At 40.7% G+C, this 25,125-nt stretch overlaps 1 protein-coding gene across 2 annotated transcripts in view; it reads right to left on the reverse strand.

Annotated features, from left to right (window-relative positions):
- Window positions 1-24,625, reverse strand: part of NFIA (nuclear factor I A) — a 556,273-nt gene extending 531,648 nt beyond the window's left edge. For both annotated transcript variants that reach the window (XM_056845664.1, XM_056845662.1), the window contains exon 1: window positions 24,362-24,625. In XM_056845664.1, coding sequence (XP_056701642.1) covers window positions 24,362-24,457 — 96 coding nt within the window. In that variant the 5' untranslated portion in view covers window positions 24,458-24,625. The remainder of the gene's footprint in view (window positions 1-24,361) is intronic.
- Between the last annotated feature and the right edge of the window lie 500 nt (window positions 24,626-25,125).

Here is a 25,125-nt window from a genome sequence, read left to right on the forward strand (position 1 = left end):
AGCAAAGGGAGTTCAAGTAACTTACATGGAGATTGGAAGACGGGGTTCTCTGTTATTTACTTGTTCGATATTTGGTGTAAGGTAGAGGAGATCACAGCTTCTATCCTTGAGGCGTTTGCGGCGATGGAAGTCTTCCTCAGCCAGCGGGACTTCGACCAACCCTCCTCCTCAGCGAGAGCTCTCATGGGAGGGGGTTGGGAGTCAAACCGCTCTTCTACGGCAGCAAGGGGTTGCCTGCATTCCAATCCACTATTTAGGATCGGAGATGGGGCTTTTTGATGGAGCCCCGATTCAAAACGCCTCTTGGTTCCTCCAAGCGGACTCTGGGGACATGGTGCTGGGTCAGCGTCTCTACCGGAAGTCGCAGCAGCCCAAGCCTCAGGCACCGGCACAGCTTCGCTGGCAGTGTTTCCCCGGTGCAGAGGCTCAGGACCACGTCAAAGGGCGTGTTCCCGGGTATGGAGTTGATGTTAGCTCGCAAAGCCCTTTTGGCCCAGGAATGTCCCTAGGGCTGTTGGAAAAAAAACATTTGGTAAAATTCGGATCCAGCAAAATTCGGCCCATTTTTCTTTGGGAAATTCCAAAGTCCGAACTCCCCTGATTCGGATCTGTGGAATTCGGCACACAATTCGGAGTTTGCTAATAAATTAGGCCATTTAAAGCCATTAAAAACACATTTGTGCCTTTCCGTGGCTCCGGGGGGGGCATTTTTGGAGGTAGAGGTCCCAAACTTTCAGTGTAGCTTGAGGGGACCCTTCATGCAAGAACCCCCAAGTTTTGTAAAGATTGGGTCAGGGGGTCCCAAGATATGGGGCCTGGAAGGGGTCCCCCCTCAAAATTGCCCATTGGAATAAAGTAATTAAAAACACATTTGTGGCTTTCCACGGCTCTGGGGGGCATTTTTTGAGGTAGAGGTCCCAAACCTTCAGTGTAGCTTGAGGGGACCCTTCTTGCAAGAACCCCCAAGTTTTGTGAAGATTGGGTCAGGGGGTCCCGAGATATTTGGTCATCCCATCTGCCCATTGGAATGAATGGGAGCAGGGTTTTTTTTTTGACCCAATATTTACAAAACTTGGGGGTTCTTGCAAGAAGGGTCCCCTCAAGCTACACTGAAAGTTTGGGACCTCTACCTCCAAAAATGCCCCCCCGGAGCTGAGGAAAGCCGCTAATGTGCACACGCACCCCCCCACCCACGGGGATTTCTCTCACATACAAACAGACACTCCCAGTCTCTCTTTCTCTCCCCAGGCAGGGTCACACACTCCATCCACAACTGATTGGCCAGAAGAAGACCCAGCTTGGCCACCGATTGGCAGCGGGAGAATGCTGCTTTGGAGGCGCCGAACTTGTACGAATTTATCCGGCGTCCGCCCAAACTCGTTGAGTTCAGTTCGTCGTTTTCCCACTTTTTTTTGACTTTGGTTCTATCCCAAGTAGAAACCGCCGAATCAGGGAAAATTCGGCTGTTTTTCTTGTCGGATGGAATCGAATCGACAGCCCTAAATGTCCCTTTTTGCAGGTGCCCAGTTATGCCTGCAAAAAGGCAGGTGTAGCCTTGTGGAACTCTATGGATATTTCCACTGGGTTTCCTTGGAAGAGGCATTTTCGGCTTGCTGTGCTCAGAGATGGAGCAGCTGCACCATCCCTGGGCCCAGGGTAAGTACTCCCCCATTAAGATTGAGCTCTTAGTCCAGGAAGTCACACCCACAAGTCATCAAGCAGTGAACATGTACAGACTTGCCTTTATGGCAACTTCCTGAATCCTGGGTTACTTTTTTGTATTTGAATGATGCATGCATGTGTTATATGGTTCTCTTCCAAATGTTTAAAAGTTGAAGCAAACAATGTACACAACTGCAGTTCACATTTAATACAATCCATATATACATTGTAAAGTCTATATTTAGGTGTAGCAGCTTTGATTTCATTGATAGGTTTAATTAAATTGATTGCACACTAAGGATGCTTTGAGTAGTTAAAGATCAATGTTATGTATGAAATAAAACATTGTTTCCAGACATTGCTTAGGTTTAGGCTTTGGTGTGTCTTCATGGGAAGGCAAATCCTCTGTGAGTCCCACATGAGAATGATTTCCCTCAGAGTGCACACTCCCGTGTCATACATGAAACAGAGTGGCCCCTGTCACAGGCTTACTTTTCCCAAACAGAGATTGTGATATGGGGGAGCACAGTGGAGGAAACCCGAACCATATTATGTTTGTAAAAAAACCCCTATGAAGTTCCAGAAATTATGTTGTGTAGGTTGACCTTCTAAAATGCAGAACCCAGATGCTGACGTTATGTAAATTGGGACATAGATCTTCAGATGGTATCATCTACCATGAATTAATGACATTCTACTACAAAGAACTGTTCATCTTAGTGGCCCAGATTTCCGGTTGCAATTTGTTTTACTTACAATATCAGTGTGAAACCTGATATAATAAAAACAGCCCAACAGATTTATTCTTGGTTCCAATACAAAATACTGTAGTTGCTATAGATAACCTTGGGATTCGGTTTAATTCAGTGTTCATTAAAGTGTTCAGAAAATATTTAAAAGACTAAGGGGAAAAATACAGGCCAAGATCTAAAGAGCTACTGTGTATGTGTGTTAAGTGCCATCAAGTCGCTTCCGACTCATGGCAACCCTATGAATCAATGTCCTCCAAAATGTCCTATCTACTAAAAGGTAAAGGTAAAGGTCCCCTGTGTAAGCACTGGGTCATTCCTGACCCATGGGGGGACGTCACATCCCGACGTTTACTAGGCAGACTTTTTGTTTATGCGCCACAGGGCTCTTATCCTATCTACCAGGACTATCTACTAGTAGGACTCTCACAAGTGGTTTGCCCTAACCCAGTGCAGTGTATGACGTCCTGCACCCCATGTTATATCACTCTCACACCATATCACAAACTTTTTTTCTAATTTCCTGGGAAAAACTTTGTACTCTTGAACTAAAATACCCCGCAAGTCAAGAAGTGAAGGAAAACTGGTACAAGACATTCTCCAGGTGGTATATGACACCCGACATGATTTCTCAGATGGCCACCTCAAAGGGAAAAAAAGGGGCTTTCTGGAAAAGCCAAGAGACAGATGGTTCTTACTTTCATGTTTGGTGGACCTGTCCGAAACTACAAATGTACTGGAAGAAGATTCAATGTGAACTACAGAACATAACTAAAATAAAAATAAGACTGGACCCCAAATACTTTCTATTAAGTATAACACCACCTGATTTACCCATGAGATTCAGAGATGCCACAACAGCTGCAAGAGTAGTACTGGCAAGAACCTGGAAGCAAATGTCTATACCTGACATAGAAGAATGGAAAAATGGAAAAACAAAATGCTCGACTATGCAGACATAGCCAGAATGACTTTTATGACGAATCCTACTTATAATGAGTCAATAGAACAGTTTAATGAGAAATAGCAACCATTTTATTCTTATATGTTAGTGGATTAATAGATAAATATACTATAAGAAACTAGAATATACAATCAGATAAATGTAAACATACTAGATCAATGAAAATGCTTGATAACTAATAGTTTGAAAATGTAAAATGCTTTTGAATTTATTAGACCAAAACCGTGCTTGTTTACATCAGACGGATTTCCCTTATCCCCTCCCTTTTTTGCTTTTTGTATCCCGTATTTGAATTAAAAAACAAACAAATCTCTTTTTCTAATTTCCTGAAGATTGCTATGAGGAACTGGGGGTGTGGGTGTGGGGACTGTTGTTTGTGAAAACAAAAACCTACAGCCCCCTTGGGCTCATGGAACTAGCTTCATGGTTCTTTGGATTCTGGCCATAGACTGCATCAAATAAATGTGGGTTTGAATGGTCACAGATGACCTTCACAATATGGACTTTGCAATTTGGGAGGGATTAGAAGAAACCAATGATGGGTTTTAAATGAGCGTTTGGATAAAGCTTGTAAAAATCTAATCATTGCAAATCCACTTCTTATGTAGACTATTCCATTATGCACACTGGGGGCTTTAAAGCAGAAATGCCTCATTTTTCTCCTTTATGCAACAAGCCGATTCTGTCCTTTATTCTTCCGTTCTTAAGAAGCGCTATAATGCAATGCTAAAAAAAAAAAAAAAATAGAGAGTACATGCCCTTATGATGTAAAAAAGTGTGGATGTCCTAGGGATGGCTGTCGCATTTAGTTTAGGACTCAAAGAGTTAATCGGCTGTGGAAGAAAAAACACCCCCTTGCCTGAAGCCTGTCACCTTTTCTTGGCAATTACACTGCTAATGGCTGGATCCCAAGCAAAGTGGCAAAGAATATCTCTTCTCACGTTCCCAACTCACAGTGCATTCCCAAATACCAGATGGTGTTTTTGGAATCCATTTCACTATGTTTGATATGACAATGCTTCTGTATAACGTTAAATTATATATAACAATTTTAAGTAGCTGATATCGGAACAAGTAGAGAAACAGAATATCAGGCACAAATGGAAAAAACAAAACAAACAAACCCAGAAACCAAAACCTTGGGGGTTTAACCTCCCTTACTGTGTTTTGTTTCTCTAGTATTCTACGAGAATTTGTGAAAAAGGGGGGGGGGGAGAAAGAAGAGAAAATAAACTGCTTGTAGACCTTGCAATAAACTGGCATTGCCTATTTCTATCTATAATAAGGTGTGCATTTCAGGAGTCTCACTAGCCCTGCAGGAGGACTTTGAAAGAGCATAAGTGGTTGAACATCAGCCTTGTAAGGCAGAATTACAAATAGAAGCCCTTCTATAGTTACACATGCTTTTTTATTGTTTTTGAAAGCTGTGTAATTGGTAGAACATGGATTCAATGTAAGTTATCCCAAGAGATGCTAGAAATTACCTATTGACATCAATGGAGATATTCCTAAATTATGGCTGGTGAAGATCTGCCCTAATAATTTTAACTCAGCAATGCAAATTCACGCTGCCTGAAGATCTGTCTCACCAATGAGTAAAATTCGGTATATAAAATCAATAGCTGACTGCAACATTTATATTAATACTCAATACATATGTCAATAAAGGTGTTGTTGTAATAATCAATGACATTTCTGGTCCTCAAGAGTCACAACTGGATCTCTTTAAAATATTTCAAAATCTGGAACAACTTGTTGTACAACAAAGGGAAAACTGGGTTTGGGAAAAAAATTAACATATCTTTCAATTGAACTTCAAAGAGAATTTGGTTTTCTTTATAAGAAGGCATTAGGCAATATATGCTGTTTGTCTGTAAAAGGCAACATAAACTCTACTTACTGAACTTCTCCATAGCCAAAATAGCCCCTTCATTTGGCATAACATATCACAAAAGACCTGAAAAACGAGAGAAGGAAAGAAAGCCTCCTAGTCTGAACCCCCTTCTCTGAATTTCTGGGAAGCCTGGATTATATTGTTCCTTTTTTTCTCTTCTTAAAATATAATGGAAATGTTGGCTGGATATTTGAAATTGATTGTTCTGTTTTAGTAGAAGAAATGGGTGCAACATTACCTGTTCCGTACTTTTCAACAACAATTCTTATCTTCTTAAAGCCAGCGGGTACTACATCCACACACACCACGCCGCATGGTTTAAAAATCTTGTTTTCAGTGTCACTTAAATGTTGTGTGTATGGTTATACAACAGGAGGCAAAACTCAGAAGTGAACCCCCCCAGTTCTGTTTCCTTTTTTCAGTGAGAGTCCTACCTTTCATTAGCGCAGATACTCTAAAAAGAGTTTCCGTCCCAGTTACACATTCCATGAGTGATTTAACATAAGCATCCCCATTTTTACACACACAGCAAAGATTTATGGACTGATCTCCCATCAACTGTTTCTAAATTCCTACCGTTTTCATGTACAGCTGAAGTAATCATTGCTCTCAGAACAGAGCATACAGATCCAGTAACTGCTACTTAATTAACAATAACGTGCAGCAATGCAATTTTAGAGTCTTTTTAACTGGCATGGATGGTAGAATGTATAGCCCATCTTTCTTTGTCATCCTGTAAAAGGGGCCCCATGTGAAGCTGCTGGTTACTGAGTGATGCTTTGTAGTCTGTACCAGAGAGTTGCACAGTACCAGCTGCATTGGCAGGTAGCCGAAGTGCAAGGAGATAGCTGCCAAACTATGCTATACAAAAGAAAGAGTGCCAGAGAGAAAAGGACCTCTGCAGAAAATGACCCTTGACCCTTCCGCCAGCATGGATCCCATATTCATCACTTTCAGACAATTGCATCTTTCGTTTCGCTGCAAATGATGATCAGAAAGAGACCGTTTGTGATAGCAGTTGTTAGTTTACAGTTCCCAGAGACTGGATTATTTAGCCTTTTGTTTTGGTGGTGCCAATGTGTCATTTGATCCTTTGTTTATGGGATGCAAATAATAATCTAGCAAAATATTATTAATACTTCTGAAGGCATGGATCATACCTAAAGAAGACTAAGGGAAAAATCGGTTCCCAAAACATGATCCTGTGTTATTAGGTGTTTTCAAGTAAATAGTTAATTGCAAGAAGATGGGGGGGGGGGGACTCTTACCATGAATGTATCTGCACCGAACAAATAAATCAATGTCAAGTGTAAACTGTCAGAACCTCTTTTCATTACTTAAAAAAAAGCCAATTATTATTTAGTAACATATCTCATGCATCAGTCTCAACTACAGCTTTAATTCTTTCTTCATTAATTTGTATCAGGATTTTCTTTTACCTGTATATTCTAGTTGAGCAGCACTAATAGGCCAAAATGGAACAGATTAATTTTACAGATAACTCTCTTGGGGAAACATCTATTTTATGCAGTTATTTATTTTGGAATAATAGACAAGAAATTCAAAGCAGTAGAAAAGGATTCAACCATTGATTTTGAAATTTATGTTTTACTCCATTCAGCTGCATGTCTCTTTGCACTTACTTGGGAGCAAGCCCCATTGTGGAACTGAGGAGGCATTCATTTGACTGTGCTGTTAAGCCACCTCACTGGAATCAGTGGGCATCCTAATAAACAGGATGGACATCTTGAGAGTTGACTTTCCCACCTGCAGAATTTGCAAAAACTGACCTTCATTCACATCAGAAGACTGGAAATATACCTGATATCTAATGTTAAGTATTAAGGAAAAAGTTCTGGGCACACCTATATTGCTCCCCTACTGTTTTATCTTGTGGGGTTGTCAACTGCTTGCTGTGTCTTCAGTGCCTACTATGACTGGTAGTGCCATCTTGTTATTTATATGTGGATTATTTTGTTATACTGTTTTAGAGTTTTATGAGAGATTTTATGATTTTATTATATTTTACTGTTAATTGTTGTTATACGCTCTGAGCCCGGCTTGGCTGGGAATGAGGGTGGGCTATAAATTTAAATAAATAATAAAAATAATGAACACATGAGGAAAAACTGAGATTCACAGTGCAATCTGAAGTCAATGGGTTTAGAAGGATGTGACTCTGTTTAGGATTGCACTATTATTTCTCATTGGAAGAGAAGAGGTATCTTAATAACATTTCTACAGATGTTTCTCTGAAAACCCTGCTCCCCCTTCGACCCTCTTCCTCCCAGATGTCCATTTGATCTTTTCCTTCTTATCATAAGGAATGTTCCTTTGAGGAATGGAAAAAAATACCTTATACCTGATGGCTAGATTCATTGTGCTGCACCTGACTTCTGGCTTGCATGTGAGACCGTCTGTTCTTTATTTTCACTCCGTATGAAGCTAATGGAATTTGCAGTTGATTAACCTCAGATCTTGAATAATGATCCAGCCTGGGATTACAGTTGGCAATGCCACGGCTCCTTGTACTTCTTAACTGAGAGAGACAGCAACAAGTATAGGGGTGCAAAGGTAAAGATCTAGAATAGATCTGAATGTCAAAGATGCATCATGGGGGCCTACAACCTGAAATCTGGAGCATGGAGACAGTTGAGGGAAACCAGTGGATTGAAACATTGTCATTGACAACAGGAAAGCATATCTAGATTACTGAACTGGAGTTTGTCCTGGAAGTGCAGTTTTGTTCTAGCATGAATCTATTCATTGTGTTGTGTACTATGTCTGAATGTTGCAGGCTGCAAGTTAGAAATAACTACTGGAATATAGACGTAGTACTGACACAGAACAAGAGATTTGTAAGTCAAGATTCTAAAAGGAAAAGGTTAAGACCATTTAAATTTGGAGTAAAGAGCAGGGGTATGCATATCAAATAAACAGCAAAGGCAGATGTAATTTGTAGAGGAGTTAGGAGGAAAGTTTGGAAATCTTTGTTCATCTTCCTGGGGCCAATGCTAAAAACAAAACAAAACCCACTCCATTCTTCAATTTTTCAGAATTAGATGAGTGGGAGGGTTCTTTATTGGCTGCTTTTACATACATACAAGATACTTTGTGTACATAAAAGACACTTAGAGTTAGTAGAAATATGGGGGGGGGAGAGAGAGAGAGAGAGAGAGAGAGCACAGGATCACTTCAGAGGATAACATAGTAAGGCACTAGCCAAGGGCTCAACCCTGGACAAAGACACTAGTGCTGTTCACATGTTACAATGAATGCACATATAAACAAAAAACAGGAAGAAAAGGGGGAAGAAACCCAACCTTATTTAGTCATTCATTAATTCATTAATTCATTCAAATTTATAGCCCACCATCATTCCCAGCAAGCCAGGCTCAGGACTGGTTACAACCTTAAAAATACATTAAACTTCAGTCAACAATAAAACATTAACACAACAATGAAATATTATAATATAACTTTAAACAGATGGCCTTAAAATTTCCCCAGATGCCACCATATAGCAGGGTTCCAGCAGGTCACCCCCCACCGATATCAGGAGTGGGGGGGGGGAGGATGGAGAGGCCAGTAACGAAGGATCAACTTGCGGCTGTCCTCAATTATAGGCCTGGCGGAATAGTTCCGTTTTACAGGCCCTGCGTAACTCTCTAAGGTCCCGCAGGGCCCTGATGTCACCAGGAAGACTATTCCACCAGGCCGGGGCTGGGGCTGAAAAAGCCCTAGCCCTTGTTGAGGACAGCCGCACATTCTTCAGGCCAGGGACCACCAGCAAATTGTTATTAACAGAGCGTAGAACTCTTTGGGGGGGCATACCAGGAGAGGCGGTCCCGCAGATAAAAAAACCAAAAGCTGTGTACCCAAGGTTGGGTGGAAAAGATAAAACGATAATAGAGAAATATATTTTATTTTAAGGCGCTATCTCAGGATTAAAAACATTTAAAATGATAAAACATGGCACAATGGCATCTTTTAAGGTTGATAGACCTAAACCAGACACGTGTCAGCCATCAGGCCTTCATCAGTGGTCAAATAAAATTCATATATTGCACACACAAGTATTTATAAATATCTCAACATATGCAGACAACTATATACCAGCCCAGGCATGCTGTAGGGTGTTAAATAAATTTCAGGTTATAAAGCCCTCTAGTTGGAGTGCCTGCAAGTTGTTCTACACTGGGTTGTATTGGTCTCCCATACAGAATGTGTATGCAAGTATCAACCTGGAGTTGGAGAATGGGCTCGTGTCAGGACTTGGGAAAATTGACCTCCGACTGAACTAAGTACCTACTCACATCCGGGTGGGCTTGGAACGAAACTAAATACTAGGGCTGTTGCAAAAATAATAATTTGGTAAAGTTCGGCTTCGGCAAAATTTGGCCCTTTTTAATTCGGGCCGTGCGAAAGTATGAACTCCCCTGCTTCGGATCCGTGAAATTCGGCGTGAGATCCGGAGTTCAGGGGAAAATTCTGTGTCTGTACTGTACTGTCTAGCCTCAAGGTCGACCACACATACCAAGGCCTGGGAATGCTGCTCCTGGGAAAGTGTACTCTGTTTATGTGTGCTGCTGCTGTATAATCTCCCGCCATTTACTGCCTTATATTATCGTTCAGCTAGTGAGACTCTCATAGCTGCCATAGTCCCCTGTATGCACTGTATTGCCTTTTTGACCAGTAAAAGCCATCTGCTTGGACTCTATATGACTCTGTGGTGATTTCTGGTTCCAAGGGTCAGGAGCTTACAGCCGGGTCTTTGAAGTGCTGGGCGCCGCCTGCCCAGGCGGTGCCCACCATTTTAAAGAGTCGGGAAGAAGGCGGGGGTCTTTAAAGAGCCCCCCGTGGGCCTTCAGAGGGCTTCCATGAAGGCACACGGGGGGGGGGTCTTTAAACAGATCTGCGCCTTCCAGCTGGAAGGCGCCGATCTGTTTAAAGCGCCCCCCGCGCGCCTTCATGGAAGCCCCGTGAAGGCGCGAGGGGGCAGAGGGGTTTAAAGACCCCTGCCCCTCTTCCCGGGACTCCCGGGAACAGGGGCGGTGGGTTGCCAAGCCCCTCTGCGCTGTCTGCGCAGGCAGGGCAGAGGGGTTTAAAAACCCCCTTTCTTCCCGGGACTCCCAAAAAGAGGAGCGGTGGGTTGCCAAGCCCCTCTGCGCTGTGTGCGCAGGCAGGGCAGAGGGGTTTAAAGACCCCCTTTTCTTCCCGGGACTCCCAGGAAGAGGGGCGGTGGGTTGTCAAGCCCCTCTGCGCTGTCTGCGCAGGCAGGGCAGAGGGGTTTAAAGACCACCCCGCCCCTCTGCTGCTGCCCCGAATTCCAAATTTGCCGAATTTATTCCCGAACACCCCGAACTCGCTGAATTCGGCTCCCTGTTTTCCCTCTTTTTTTGAGTTCGGTTCTTCCCGAACTAAAAACCGCCGAATCAGGGGAAATTCGGCTGTTTTTTGGTTCTGGACGAACCGAATCGACAGCCCTACTAAATACCATGATAAAACAGGGATTGGAAAACCTGGGGAAATCACAGAACAGAAGTGAGTTGAGCCCCGAGGGAGGGGAACATCATGCATAACCCCCGCGGAGAACCGAGACAATTGCAGGAGAATCGTGAGATAAACCAACCGTACATAAACAATATTAGGTGGTCTCTCATTTCCTGCTGGAATGAGTATGAGAAGAAGGTGGAGTAGTGACTCTGTTACTCTGCCTATAGCTCTTCTGGAAACATGAGAGATTTGTACTTCTTTCCCTCATTGGAATGACAATGGAATGGGGCAGGAAACAAACTGCAATGGCCAGGGGCACAGCAAATTCTACATCTAGTTCTGAAAGAGTGAGTAGGACAGGGAGCTCAGTGACTTCATATATTGTTTGGTTTTGCCTTGCCTTTTTGCCTCTTCTAGCTTTCTGCCTTTCAGGAGAACAAGCAACTCCGTGGCTGCAATCCTAAGAGCACTTTCATGGGACTAAGCACCACTGATAGAAAGATGACTTACTTCTGAGAAGACCTACTTATGATTGCTCTCTTTGCCTCTCTCTCTCTTCTGCAAATGCACATCTACTTTATCTGGCATGTGTAGTTTAGCTAGTCTCTGTATTTCCCCCCTTTTGCCACTTGCCTTTGGGACATAGCATTTGGTCATGTGAAGACAAGTAGGTAAAACTCCAGAACAGACACTACACTATATTCACAGAAACCTTCCCCAAGTCAGTGGATATAATGGTTGATGGAAAGTGGAAATGATGTATGCAGAAATATCTATGGGGACAATTTTCTTTGGCAGGTACATTTGCTAAACCATTCTCTCCTGTCACTGTTCCTCCAGAGTACCCCTCACCATATACAATTGCACAAAACAAACAATGATCTATCAGAATAAGTATGCTCCAGTGATTTTAAAACATTATAAATTTCATTAATTTTTAGAGATTGGATTGCTTGTATTAAAACTGGCTGGGCTGTGGTGGCCAAAAGCTGGCTCTATGGGTAACATGGAATAGGTTAATAATTTATACAGTACTTCAGAATGCTTAAATTCCTTTGGAGCTGTCCATTGATCTGAATGGGCAAAACCTCCTTGAACTGGAGATCCACTCCATATATTTTGTAAGTATGCGTAGAGCTGCAGCCTAAGCCATTGTTTTTATGTCCCACATACTTGTTCCAAATTATCATTGCTTAGTATAGATTTGAACCTCACATCAGTCACGCTACAATGCTAATGCACAATATAAAAGTGTCAGTATGTAGTTCTGAGAGCTGATGTTGAAAACACATTCATAATTGCAGTGTAGAAAGAACGTCAAATTAAACCTATATTAAACCTACCAAATGCAGCTGATATGCCAACTCTGTATTTAACCCATTCATAGAAAGATAGTTATTTTGCAAAACCTTTTCCTTTATCTTTCCGTATCAGCACAGTAACTCTAAAGTATTTAGACATGTTTTACAGTGGGTTAAAAATAATATTGGTTATATTTATTAAGGATACTGCTGAATTACCAGAATGAGAGCTGATGTTGAAAACACATTCATAATTGCAGTGTAGAAAGAACTTCAGATTAAACAAATACTACCAAATGCAGCTGATATGCCAACTCTGTATTTAACCCATTCATAGAAAGATAGCTTTTTTTGCAAAACCTTTTCCTTTATCTTTCCGTATCAGCGCAGTAACTCTAAAGTATTTAGACATGTTTTACAGGGGGTTAAAAATAAATTGGTTATATTAAGGATACTGCTGAATTACCAGAATGATACAGTTATCCTGTATACTTAATTATGGCCCAGTGGCATCAGTAGGGTTGCCAGACTCCAGGTAGTGGCTGGAGATCTCCCACTATTACCACTGATCTTCAGGTGACAGAGATCAGTTCCCCTGGAGAAAATGGCTACTTTGGAAATTGGACTTTATGGCACTGAAGTGCCTCCCCTCTCCAAACCCCACCCTCCTGAGGCTCCACCCCCAAAATCTCCAAGTATTTCCCAACCCAGAGCTGGCAACGATCAGGAAGGATTCCCCCCCCACACACACACACACACCTACACACACGTGTGTGTTTTGGTGTTCCTATTTGTGCATCAAGGACTTGTATAGAGGATGTTGGATATGGTAACATGGGAATAACATTCCCTTAGGGCAGAATCTATGGAAGTTTGCTTCAATTCTCCTATGTGATTCAGCTCACTTACAGGAGTCACCTGCATTTCTTGCAGAAGGGGCCCATTATGTTGCACCTATTTTTTTTTCTTTGTGGCGCACTCTGGCCCATTTGGATGGACCTGCCTTTTATAAGATATCTGAGCACATAATCTTTAGGCTGTTTCCACCTTTGGGAAATCAGGAATTTCAGTCCTCCAAAACAAACATATGTGTGTGTGTGTAAAGTGCCATCAGGTCGCAGCTGACTTACGGCAACACCAGCAAGGGGCTTTCAAGGCAAGTGAGACACAGAGGTGGTTTGCCACTGCCTTCCTCTGCGGAATCTTCCTGGGAGGTCTCCCATCTAGATACTGACCCTGGGTAGCTTTTGAGAGCTGATGAGATCAGACTATACCATGCTGCCTTCCCTCCAAAATAAACATGTAACCGGAATTGATTAATTCAAAAGTTCAGTAGTGTGGTTTCATCTTTCGGTCTCTGTGTATAAATCAGTTTAGCTCTGTGTCCTTCAAAATGCCTGCAATGGGAACAAATGCAACTTTATTGATCACTGATTTCTTCAATCTTGGCTGAGCAGAAAAGACACAAATTGCTGTGCTTGATGTAGACTGCACATATGTTTCCCCCAGGTTTAACCTGGTAACCTGGTTTAAAGGGTAAACATCTTCTTTTCTATCTGCCCTGGCTGCCCCCATCCCCCACCCGGCAGCTAGACTCTGGCTGACTAGCCATACAAGAGGAAAAGATAAAAGTCCAAAAGCCACAACAGCATGAGCCACTGCCCCTCTGTCTCCCCTATACACACTAGGCCCAAAAGAGCACTCCTGCTCATGGCAGGGCCACATTCTCATCTGTTTCATATTGCTTGTGCTGTTAACATAAAAATTTGTAAATAGGGTATGATTCTTATGGTCGTTATTATGGTAATGTTCAAATATGAGTGTTCCTGGGGTAAACTGTAAAGTAGGTCTAGTCTAGATGATACAGGCATCACTTGAAGAGTTCTGTTTTCATGGGATATGTTTGTTTACAAGAGCAACCAAGTGCATTGGACATATTGAGTTGCCACCTCAGGGACCTGTTTCAAGAATTCCATGATGGTTTCATGTGATCTTTTTGGCCCATGTAAATCAAAACTCCCAGGATTTTATGACTGGATGGCCATAGATTTTGGATTCCAAACTGTCTGAAAGAATGGAGACTACCTAGCTGTCTGTGTGTCTATGGTTGTCCTTTAAAATAATGCTTTCTACAACCTCCCCTTAGAAAGGTAGCTATAACACATGGAATATGAAACCTGCAGAGCTCTGAGAGAGAGGAAAGAATCCCTATTGCATACTGCAGTGGAAAAGAGGTTACTGCATCACCAGCCAGGAATGTGGTAAGCTGCCACAGTAGAACTAGCTCAAGATCTATAGATTAATTACTCAAATAAGAATTTGTTCTTTGGGGAGGGGCTGTAGCTCAGAGGTAGAGCATCTCCTTGGTGTGCAAAAGGTCCCTGGTTCAATCCCCAGCATCTCCAGCTAAAAGGGTCAGGTGGTAGGTGACGTGAAAGACCTCAGCATGGAGAACTGTTGCCAGTCTGAGTAGACAATGCTGACCTTGAAGGATCAATGGTCTGATTCCGTATAAGGCAGCTTCATGTGTTCATGTGACCCACTGATTTTGTTGTATCTTATTTCCCATGAAGTAGGTTGTATATTTGTTTAGAATATGACAGATCCATGTTGTAATATAGACTCAACCACTAAACGTATTCAGAAATCTTCAACAAGGTATCATCTCTTATCCTAAGTTACTTTGTTGTGGAGTGTGAGAATAACACCTTGAACAATGAGAAGCATAACAGAGATGGTAAATAATGTTAAGTGAACTGCGTACAATAATTTCAAACATTAGTGACACAGGTCATTTTAGCCCCTACCCATGGTGGTGGAAAGTACTGTCAAGTTTCAGCTGATTTATGGAGACCCCATAGGGTTGCCAAGACAAGAGATATTCAGAGGTGGTTTGCCATTGCATGCCTCTTTGTCATGACCCTGGAATTCCTTGGTTGTGGCCCATCCAAACACTAACCAGGGCCAACCCTGTTCGGCTTCTGAGATCTTATGAGATGGGGCTAGCCTGGGCCATATTATGCTATTTCACCATTCCCCCTGTTTTAAACCATTATAACTATCAGTCACAAGGCCAAACTGCTATTACTAGCAGGTGTTCTCATCCTTTCATATGAACAGGCTAAGGGATCTTACTCAGGTACAAGTTAGATAGTTGTGGCAAGAGTTTAGAACAGGGATCTATGTCCCTGCAACTGGATTGGGAAAAGCAACCATGAACACATGACCTGTCCATTCATGTAGCTCTGCATACAACTAGGGATACATGCACTGGCACCTTCTATGCATCTGCTGTAGCCGAAAAGTAACATCCTTGGGGCTTTTGCACTCCTGCTCAGAGTGAATCTTTGTCTGGAGGCTCTTGGAAGCCCTAGCTGCATACATGGTTCCTCTTCCTGATCCACTCGTAGAACTCATGGTTCACAGTGATTTTTTTAAAAAGTGTCAGTACTCATATATAAAGTTCTGATGATTTCTACCAATTCTCTCCTCCCACTGCAGATCCCCACTAGGCTGTTCAGGAATTCTGCTACTGGGCTGGTGGAGGCTGGTGATGTATTTCGAAAAAATGCACTACAGCCACTTACAAAGCAGCGTTTTTAGTGGGGAGGAACTCACACGTGGTTCAGAAACTGCATTTTTGCTGGGAATGCATAATTGATCACAAGGCACTCCTGGAATTTCTTTGGGGGGGAAAGCCTTTGTGCATTGTATTTTGAGAATTTGACTGCAAATACTGGGCAGTTAGAGAGCAGCAGATCAGCAGAAACAGGCCATGCCTAAAAGGCCTAGAGTAGGAGAGACTATGATTCTACACAAGTGAAATCAGCAGGCTGCCCCAAATATCAATATTTGTGCTAAAATGACATTTTAATCCTCAAGATGAAATATATCTAGCACCATATTAAAAGGAAAGGTGCGATTTGGGATGATCTAGACCGATATACCAAGTGCTTCTGTGCAGGCAGCCGCCTCATGATCTACAGAAGTTTTATATAGGGCTGCTATCTGATTCCCACATTGCAACGGCAAGGGCTAAAAAGCCACAATGCCATTTGGCTCCAGGATTTGCAAAGTCAATTTGCCAACCTCCCAAGAAAACAGTACCATCTGGATGCACCTTAAGTCACTGCCCTCTAAAATAGTTTGCTAATTAAATGTCAGAAAAAGAACTGCTGTGTAGTTGTTTCACCTCCTCTGAGATCTTGCCAGAGTAGTTCAACAGCAATCAGTCTGGCTTTCAAGAGATATTGTGTCTATGGCAACAGGACAACATGGGGGGGCATCAATGGCATTCTGCATATCTGGGGGGGGGGCGCATCAATGGCATTCCACATATCCAAAAGTAGAGATAAAATTCTAATCTGTATAAAACAGAATTTAAAGTTCTACTAGACTTTACAAACAGATGATTTCCTTTGTGTTGTTGTACCTTGTATATTTCGTGTAGTGGGGTTTGTTCTGTGATGCTGCATCTGACTTGATTCCGTATGTTACAGAATTCCAGTTTTGTTTTGAAATTACTTGCTTTGATTGGTGCACACTAAGGGAGAAATCCTAAACAGGTCTATTCACAAGTAACCCCATTTGACCCAATGAGACTTACTCCCAGGAAGGTGTTCTTAGGATTGTAGCCTGAATGTAGCATTTGTTTCTTTTAAAACACAAGTGCTGTGATTTCTTGGTAGTAAAGTCTACAAAGCATGTGTTGTCTGCATTATACCATTCTTCGACATGTCTGTAACTGGATGATGGTTTATATTTAACAGCCCTCTGGAAAAATCTATGTTTACATGTAGCAAATGGTTTGAATTTAGTTCCATTAGTTAATATATCTGTTTTGTCTCTTCCAAGGATGCATAGATTATCTAAAACCATGTCTCAGCAATCTGGTATATAGGAAATAGTCCAGAGATTTTGATTTCAGTGGCCATAAATGCAAAGCTCTTTGTGCCAGTTGTCATTACGTACGATATATTAATATTACTAGACTCTGGCTGTTGGGCGCTTGAGTATGGTTTTGATATGATTGTTAAATCATTAATAATAGACTCCTTTTATTAATCGTCTACCCCTTTGCTTTCATATGCATATTCAGAGAAACACAACATTGGTATATCATGCAGTTTCACAAGTGCAACCCACAAATACAATATATTTCCTTTTCTGTTTTAACTTTGTTTGTTGTCAGTGCCAATTCTCAGAGCTTTTAAAAGTTTACCCCTTCTATTTTTTCTTCTTCTGCTATATACAGCCAAAAATGTTCATAGAAAGTTTCCTAGTACAACTTCATCAGTCAGCGGGGCTGGCCATAGTATACATGCAACATTTCTTCACCTCTGGCTATGGAAAGGAAGGGTTCCTGAACTCTTGTGCCATTACAACTGCTATAGAGGGTGATCTATGACATATGCATATACAGGGCTTTGAGTCACTACCTGTCCAGGATCAAAGTGTGAGCATACCACACAAGTTGTTATACTTCTGGCAAAACAACAATAGTCTGAATGGCTTATCGTAATATGTGGAACTCAGCAACAGTGGCAAATGCTGATGGATAAAAAGCAAGTATACAAGGACACTGGACAACAATAGAATAATTAAGTCACTATACACTTGAAGGTACCAGGAATGTAGGGAAATTTTGAGTGTGGGCACACATCCCCTGACCAAACTATCTTAACCAATAACTGCTGCTATCATAATATGGGTTGAGAGTTGCTCTAAATAAGTGGGTCTCAGAAGGTCTCAAAATATCTTTAGTTATCTGCAGTTGCCATCAGCCTTGTCTAGCTCTTCAGCATGTACACAAACAGTCAGTGGGATATTGGAAGCTTCAAATCCAGGTACCTCATTATCTGTTAGTATTTCTTTTGCTGCACTGCTGTCCAATCATTTTACTAGAGCTCAAGGAAAGGCTAAAACATTTTCTGAAAACCAAAGCACAGAACTATTATAAAAATAACACAATATAGAGAAAGTTAACAACTAAATTAAAATCCACCTGACTCCTCCTCCTACTGCTAGCACTATCTTACTGTTAACCATTAGAAAGTACCCCATATAAAGAAGATCTTACAGACTGGTAAGGTGGAGTTCTTGATGAGTGTGTATGCATATGTGTGCAAAACTGAAGAACACAGTGGTGGTGGTATTAACTTCCTACTTTGACACTAAGAAAAGTTCTGCCGTCAAGCAATTCTTAGCTACTTAAAATACTGTGTAACATTCATGTACTATGGACCCATGAGAATGTGTATGTGTTGCAGGGAAGGTGAGGGTGTAAATGGGCCGATTTGTTCAACAATCAATTCCATTAGATACTTTTGACACAGAGTGTTCAAATTTACCTTTGCAGTCACGAAGGCAGGAAATTTGCTTCTTTAAAAAAAGTTATCCTGGGATCCATAGGATTGAAATTAAACCAATGGAACCCAACAACGTGGGACACATTGACTTCAGAATAGCTATGTTGATACTGCTGAAACTTGGGGACAGAAAGCTCTTTTTACTCTGTTCATACATTCAACAATTTCTGAAGGTGGGCTTGAGCTATTAATAAGAAATGCTCCCTATCCTTTCAATGTTTATGCTTTCGCAGCTGACTTGAGTTTATGGAAGAAATCAACTCCCTCTCTTGTCATAAAATGCTATTCCAGGGATTCCTGCCTCAACAAAGTCCTCCTGAAATTCTGCTCTTCCTCCACTAGCATACTGGGTTTATACTTAGGGTTGCCAGGTCTCTCTTCGCCACCAGCGGGAGGTTTTTGGGATGGAGCCTGAGGAGGGCGGGGTTTGGGAAGGGGAGGGACTTCAATGCCGTAGAGTCCAATGGCCAAAGCACCCATTTCCTCCAGGGGAACTGATCTCTGTCGCGGGGAGATCATTGGTAATAGTGGGAGATCTCCAGCCACCACCTGGAGTCTGGCAACCCTATTGATGCCACTGGGCCATAATTAAGCAAACAGAATAACTGTATCATTCAGGTCATTCAGCAGTATACTTAATAAATATAACCAATATTATTTTTCTCCAGGTGAACTGATTTCTATCAGCTGGAGATCAGTTGTAATAGCAGGAGATCTCCAGCTAGTACGAGGAGGTTGGCAACCCTAATTATATTACAAATGATTCTCAATGTTTATGAGGAGAAAAGTTAATGTGATGCATTCTTCTCTTATCAAATAATATCTTATCAAGTAACTGTCCTTGAAAAGTATGAAATTATTATGCTTGGTTCAGTCCTGACAACAGTTTACATGTTCATGTCATATATCAGAAACACACACACAAATTCAGACAAACACTGAAATGTAAACAGCGGAGACCATACTCATGCAAACTTCTTCTATCACTGTGTTAAAAAAAAAAACCTCACTCTTGGCTCAGACTCATCAGTTCCCTAATTTCTGGATTTTCTAAAGAAAGAAAAATGAAGCACAAAGGGGAAAATAACATTGTAACTGTTGTTGAGTTTATAATCCAGTGTAAGTTACTGAGTGCTGATAAGTAAAGGAAGTTCAACCAGACAGTTTAATCCTCCAATTTCCTGTCTTCTAATCAGCCACTGGCTCTTTTGGCTTTAAATTAGAAACATTCCTGACAATATTTAGGACAGGTGAAGGAAGAGGATAGAAATGAAATGGAAGAAAAGAAGACTTCTGAAAAATAACTTGCGATGGGAGGATGAAAGAACAAAACATTTAGTGGAATAAGAAGTATACAGGATATCCCCTGTATAAATGAGCAAATATAATTAAAGGAAAAAGTTGCTAATAAATTGAAAAAGAAAATGTATATTAACAAAACCGGAAAATTTGCTTTTAGAAACATTGTACAGTATTGGAAGTAGAAAATTATTTTTCAAACATTGTGTTAATAAAAATTCATAGGATAATATTATTTTGTTTATTGTTATTTTTCCCCTAATGGTAGGCCAAGATATTAGAACATGAAAATTTCACTGTACTAAGTTTCCTGAGAAATACAAATTAAGCTAGCTAGCCAAGTACAATTGGCAAATGCTTACATGCAGTTCAGATCAAATACCTACATGACATGAAACAAAAAAGTTATGATACTTAATGGAATCATTATAGATCAGATCATGGGATAAAACACTTGTGAAACATGCTACTGTTGATAATACTTTAATTTGAAGATTTATGTACTCTTAATGCAAGAACTGCTAATTTTCTTCTCTTTGAGTGTTTAGGTGTTTGAAATACTGCCTGAACAAACATACATGCAGCAAAAATGTCCATCAGAAATTGTGTGTTTGGAAGAAATGTAGGGGCTGAAAGTTACATGTGAGATTAGAAAACTCATTCCAGGATTTAAAATAGTAGTAGTCTCAGGAAAGAGAAGGCGGTTTTAAAAATGAACATGCAGTACAATGATAAGATGCCAATAAACATTTAAACCAGTGCAGTCCTAAATAATTGTTGGTTCTTAATAACTGCAAATACAGTAAGTGCTGAACAAGTACATTAAAACTCTGCACATATAACAGTGTTTGCTACTTTTAAATAACAGTGTGTCTGTTTATCCTTCAAAATCCTTCTTTCAAAATAGCTCATTTTGTAATGAAGAAACACAAGTGATCTTTATGGCACCAGAAGAGGGCAAATGATTAGCAATTTAAAGAATTATTGCTCCTGATATGAACTATATAATCTATTCCTGAGAATCATTCCTTCCACCTCTTCTGTTAGTCCATGTTTGCCCTAAACTTGCACCTGAATTTGGTTCAGCATCTAAAGTCCAAGGGGCATTGTATCCAAATCTGTTAACTCCTTTATCACTTGTGCCAATATAATAATCCTATATGGAGAAGTAAGCATAAATGAAATGTTAAATTGATAAACCAGAAACAAATGTGGACAAATCTAGCTGTACTGGTACAGACAGTTTTTCTTATATATGCAGCAGTAAAGAACCATTTAATATTGATTTCATCATTATACTATATTTAATGCCTCTTGGATATTACTTTTTATTCTGAAATGAAAATGGTTCTCTAACATTGTTCACCTTAGTGGGAAAAATCTATTTCAGGTCTGCATGGGGTGTATCAGAAGTTTTTAAACCAAAGGTGTCACAGGAGTGTTAGCCTAAATTAATATCTGTTTCAAGAATAGCATGATTAAAGCATGAGGGAAGAGAGGGTTAGATTTCAAAAGATTTCTTGCAAGTCATTACCACAAAGGTAATTATTGCTAAAACGTACACATGTAGTGAGCCTTGCTTACAGTACTAGGAAGTGTCTGACTGATCTTGAACACATTACTTGGTATCAAGTCCAACTAAAGGCAATAAAGCTACCTTACTTTTAATGTAACTTATTTCTTTAACTTTGTCATACCAGTGAATTAGAGGCAAATTTTAAAAAACTGCTCTGTCAGATATGTGCAGGAAGATAAATGATTAAAAATGGAGTAGAAGATATACTAAGAAATGTGTAAAGTAAGTTTTATTCCCCCCCCCCCAACATACACAGGCAATTAACCAAAAACTATTAAAAAAAAAAAAACCTTTGCATTTTCACTGGGCATCCCAGCAAGCAACTATTTAGCGACATTGGAATGAAATCATGCCAGGGAGAGAGAGAGAGAGAGAGAGAGAGAGAGAGAGAGAGAGAGAGAGAGAGAGAGAGAGAGAGAGAGATTACTGTGCCCACCCTTTTATACAACAATTTCTTTCATTATAATGGGTCTTTTAATCAAAATGCCACAGAACCTTAACATTTGGATAACATACTCCTGTACAGTAGAGACAGCAGCCACTTCAAACTGATTCCAAACCTGCTCCCCGCAATAAAACAAACTCTTTCCATTGACACACATAAATTGTTTACGACTCATTAAAAAGCAAAATTGCACATCACAGTGTTGGCAGCTGAGTCCATGCGGGTGGAAAGGGGGCATTCACTCATCTCTTTGTATGCTGGCAGTACCAAACTGAAGTTTAGCAGTAGGCAGTAGCTGAGATTTTTGTGTCCAGCCAGACGATTACATGAGGTAACTTTCAAAGCTTCCTTTTTGTCTTTGTACGTTAAGATGTATCAGGTAGCTGAGTTTTGATTAAAAGAACTTAACAAATGCTATGAGGTTTGGGGATAAAATATGCTTTGTGTGTGTGTGTGTGTGTCAAGATGGCTTACTTTTCTATCAATAACCAAATCCTTGTCTAAAAACAGACATATCTATTGTACAAATGCCTGAATGTTTCATTTCAGGGAAAATGAAAACCACTCTTTCCTTTAGTGCACTGTTTTAAGAGGCTGCTTTTTTTGACTCTGTACTTTTAGAAAATAAGTTATGTGGCATGTTAAAAGTTTAGGAAGAACTTTCTGTAAGGTTTCGTCTAAACAACAGCCTGTGTGGTTATGAAGCTTGTTTATTTTCTTGTCAAGTGCATTACTAAATGTTTCCAGCATTTTTTTTTACATATTATATTCATAGCAGCAAGACATCTGCAAAGTAACTGGGATTTTTAAAAGAAACACAACTTCTTGATAGACTTTCAAAAGAGAGACAATGCTCTTAAGATTACTGGGGAAATTATAAACAATAATATACTTCAACATAACAAAAAGACAATTTTTAAAAAGAAGGACTGTAAGGAAAAAGTTGGTTTAAAATCACAAGAGTGGCATCAAATGTCTTTACAGAAGAGTGCCATTTAGAGCTTTCCCCTGCAAATAACTTACAATTAACAATCACATTTCAGTTTTAACAGGCTAAATTCACTCAAATAAATAGTAAGAAGCTTCAAGAACATCCAAGAACATCTCTTCTGCATTTTCTACTAGCAGAAAGTCTAATTGGAAAATCCATAGTGTGGATAAAGCGGTTAGATTTCCTCTATTCTAAGTAACCAAAATCAGCATGTAGCATTTATTTGGCAACCACCAGTTAAACCCTTTTAATGAATAAAAGTTCAAAAAACCCCAACAAAAAACTAACAGCGCAAACACCTTTTGATGCAAGCAATGAATACCGCCAAGCTGCAGAAAGAAAGCCTTCCATATTTCACTTGTCCCTCTTTGCTAAGTCCACAGACGTTTACTTCTCCAAATGACCCCAAAACTGAGCGGGGAGATGTTTCCTGGGCGTGCGTGTATGTGCATAAGCCTCTCTGCTCCCACTTACTTGTTTCGGCATATCATACAAGACAATGGCATGATCAGTTTCATTGTAATTCCAATCACCAGTCCTTTTTAAAACAACAACAACAACAAAAAAGCCCCTTGATATGTATGTGAACTGAACGGAGGTTCACGGTCCAGTTAGAAGCAGATAATACGTGCATTGTCCTGGCTGCAAAATTTCTCTCACTGAAAAAAAATTCACGCTTTGCCACAAGAATAATAATTACAGAAAACTAAAAAAAAAGAGCCCTGCTAACAAATTAATCCCTAACGGACAGCACGCTAACGAGGGCAGTAATGATTTGAAGGCTCTCTTCGACACAACAGAGCTCGCATCTTCTGCCACAATGGGCTATTGTGCATCCTCCTAACTCACTGTACCTCTTGATAGATTCAAGATGTCAAAGGTTGTCTGGCCTGAGTGACCATGACATGCGAGTTAACTCATTCTGAAGATGCCTCTTGGTACTTTATTAAAACTTTTAATTGAGCCCAAGCGACATTGGAGCGGGATCCATAACAACTGGCTACAGCTCATAACAGGATGGGGATTTATTCTAGCACAAGCAAACGAAGGGAAAAGTTAGACCAAGTTTCTGATGAGATGCTCAAACATCATGAATGCAAACAGTCCCACCAACAATACCACCAGTGAGTTTTACTAAAATTGGTCTACTCTGAAATGCCTTAAATTTCCTTTCCCCATTGTTTTTTAATATTGCCTGGCCAATATTACACGTCGACGTCTTTAATATTTCTACAACATGCAACCACATGTGCACAGAGAACAAGAATCTGAAATGTCACACTGTGACAAAAGACAACATGGACCAAAAGGAGTTGAGAAAAAAGTTATTCTTTGAAAGGAAAGCTTTTCAAACTACTTATCCAAATACTTTTATAAAGAGAACTGGAAGGGGGGGGTTAGAGCTGCCACTGTCTTAACTGTAGGGCACATGAACGGTCTCTTGTTACAGAGGAAAAACACACAAGTGGGACAAGTGTAAGGCTGCTCCAGTGAAGAGTGTGAAAAAAAATCCAAATGTTAATTTGATAAATGTGAGGTCTGGGACATTTTGTCAAAGAGGGAGGGAAAGTAGAAAAAGGAAGGGGAAAAAAAAAGCAGCCGTGCTGCCAACTCACCATCCACCAAGTTCTGGCCGAGATGTCATAGCAGAGCTGCCATTTGATGGATCCGTCGGAGGTTTTCCCTGCCATTATGCTGTCAGCAAGCTTCATCTGATGCTAACTCACGGGAGATAAGACACCTAATTGAGAAAACATTTGCACTGGCATGTTGGGCAACATGTAGCCCAGTCCATACCATATGGAATCATGGGTAAAAAAAATCTCCTTGACAGTGAACCAATCTCTCACAGACCCAGTGGCAAGGTGAAGTGGGGATGAAAAGTCATCTGCTCCTAGCACTGTCTTCTTCTCCTCTCTCTCTCCCTCTCTCTCTCTCACTCTCCCCCCACTCTCTCTCTCTTTCCCTCTCCCTTTATTTTTCTAAACTAAGAACCCACCGCTGAACATCAAAGGGGGGGACGGATAAAATTAGGGCTTCATCACTCAGATGATTTTGGTCTGCAAGATTTTCTTCTTTCCTTTTTATTCTCCCCCACCCCTTCCAGCTTTTAAAAAAATGAATAGAGACTTAGGACAAAGGCAGGTAGTGGACTGCGGAGGGAGATCGCCACAGGCTATTAGCCTAAAATTTCTGCTTGACAGATGGAACTGCTTAGAGACTATCATGCAATGTTTTGGGGGTTTTTTTTTTCCAAAAAGAATTTCCAGTCTGATTCAGTATCTGTTTATCACAGCTACTTTTCCCATGAATGTGACCAAGAAAAAAACACTCGAATGAAGGTTTAATTTTTTTTCAAGTATAAAAAACTTTGAACATA

The sequence above is a fragment of the Euleptes europaea genome, chromosome 2 (assembly GCF_029931775.1).
Source record: "Euleptes europaea isolate rEulEur1 chromosome 2, rEulEur1.hap1, whole genome shotgun sequence".
Lineage (NCBI taxonomy): Eukaryota > Metazoa > Chordata > Lepidosauria > Squamata > Sphaerodactylidae > Euleptes > Euleptes europaea.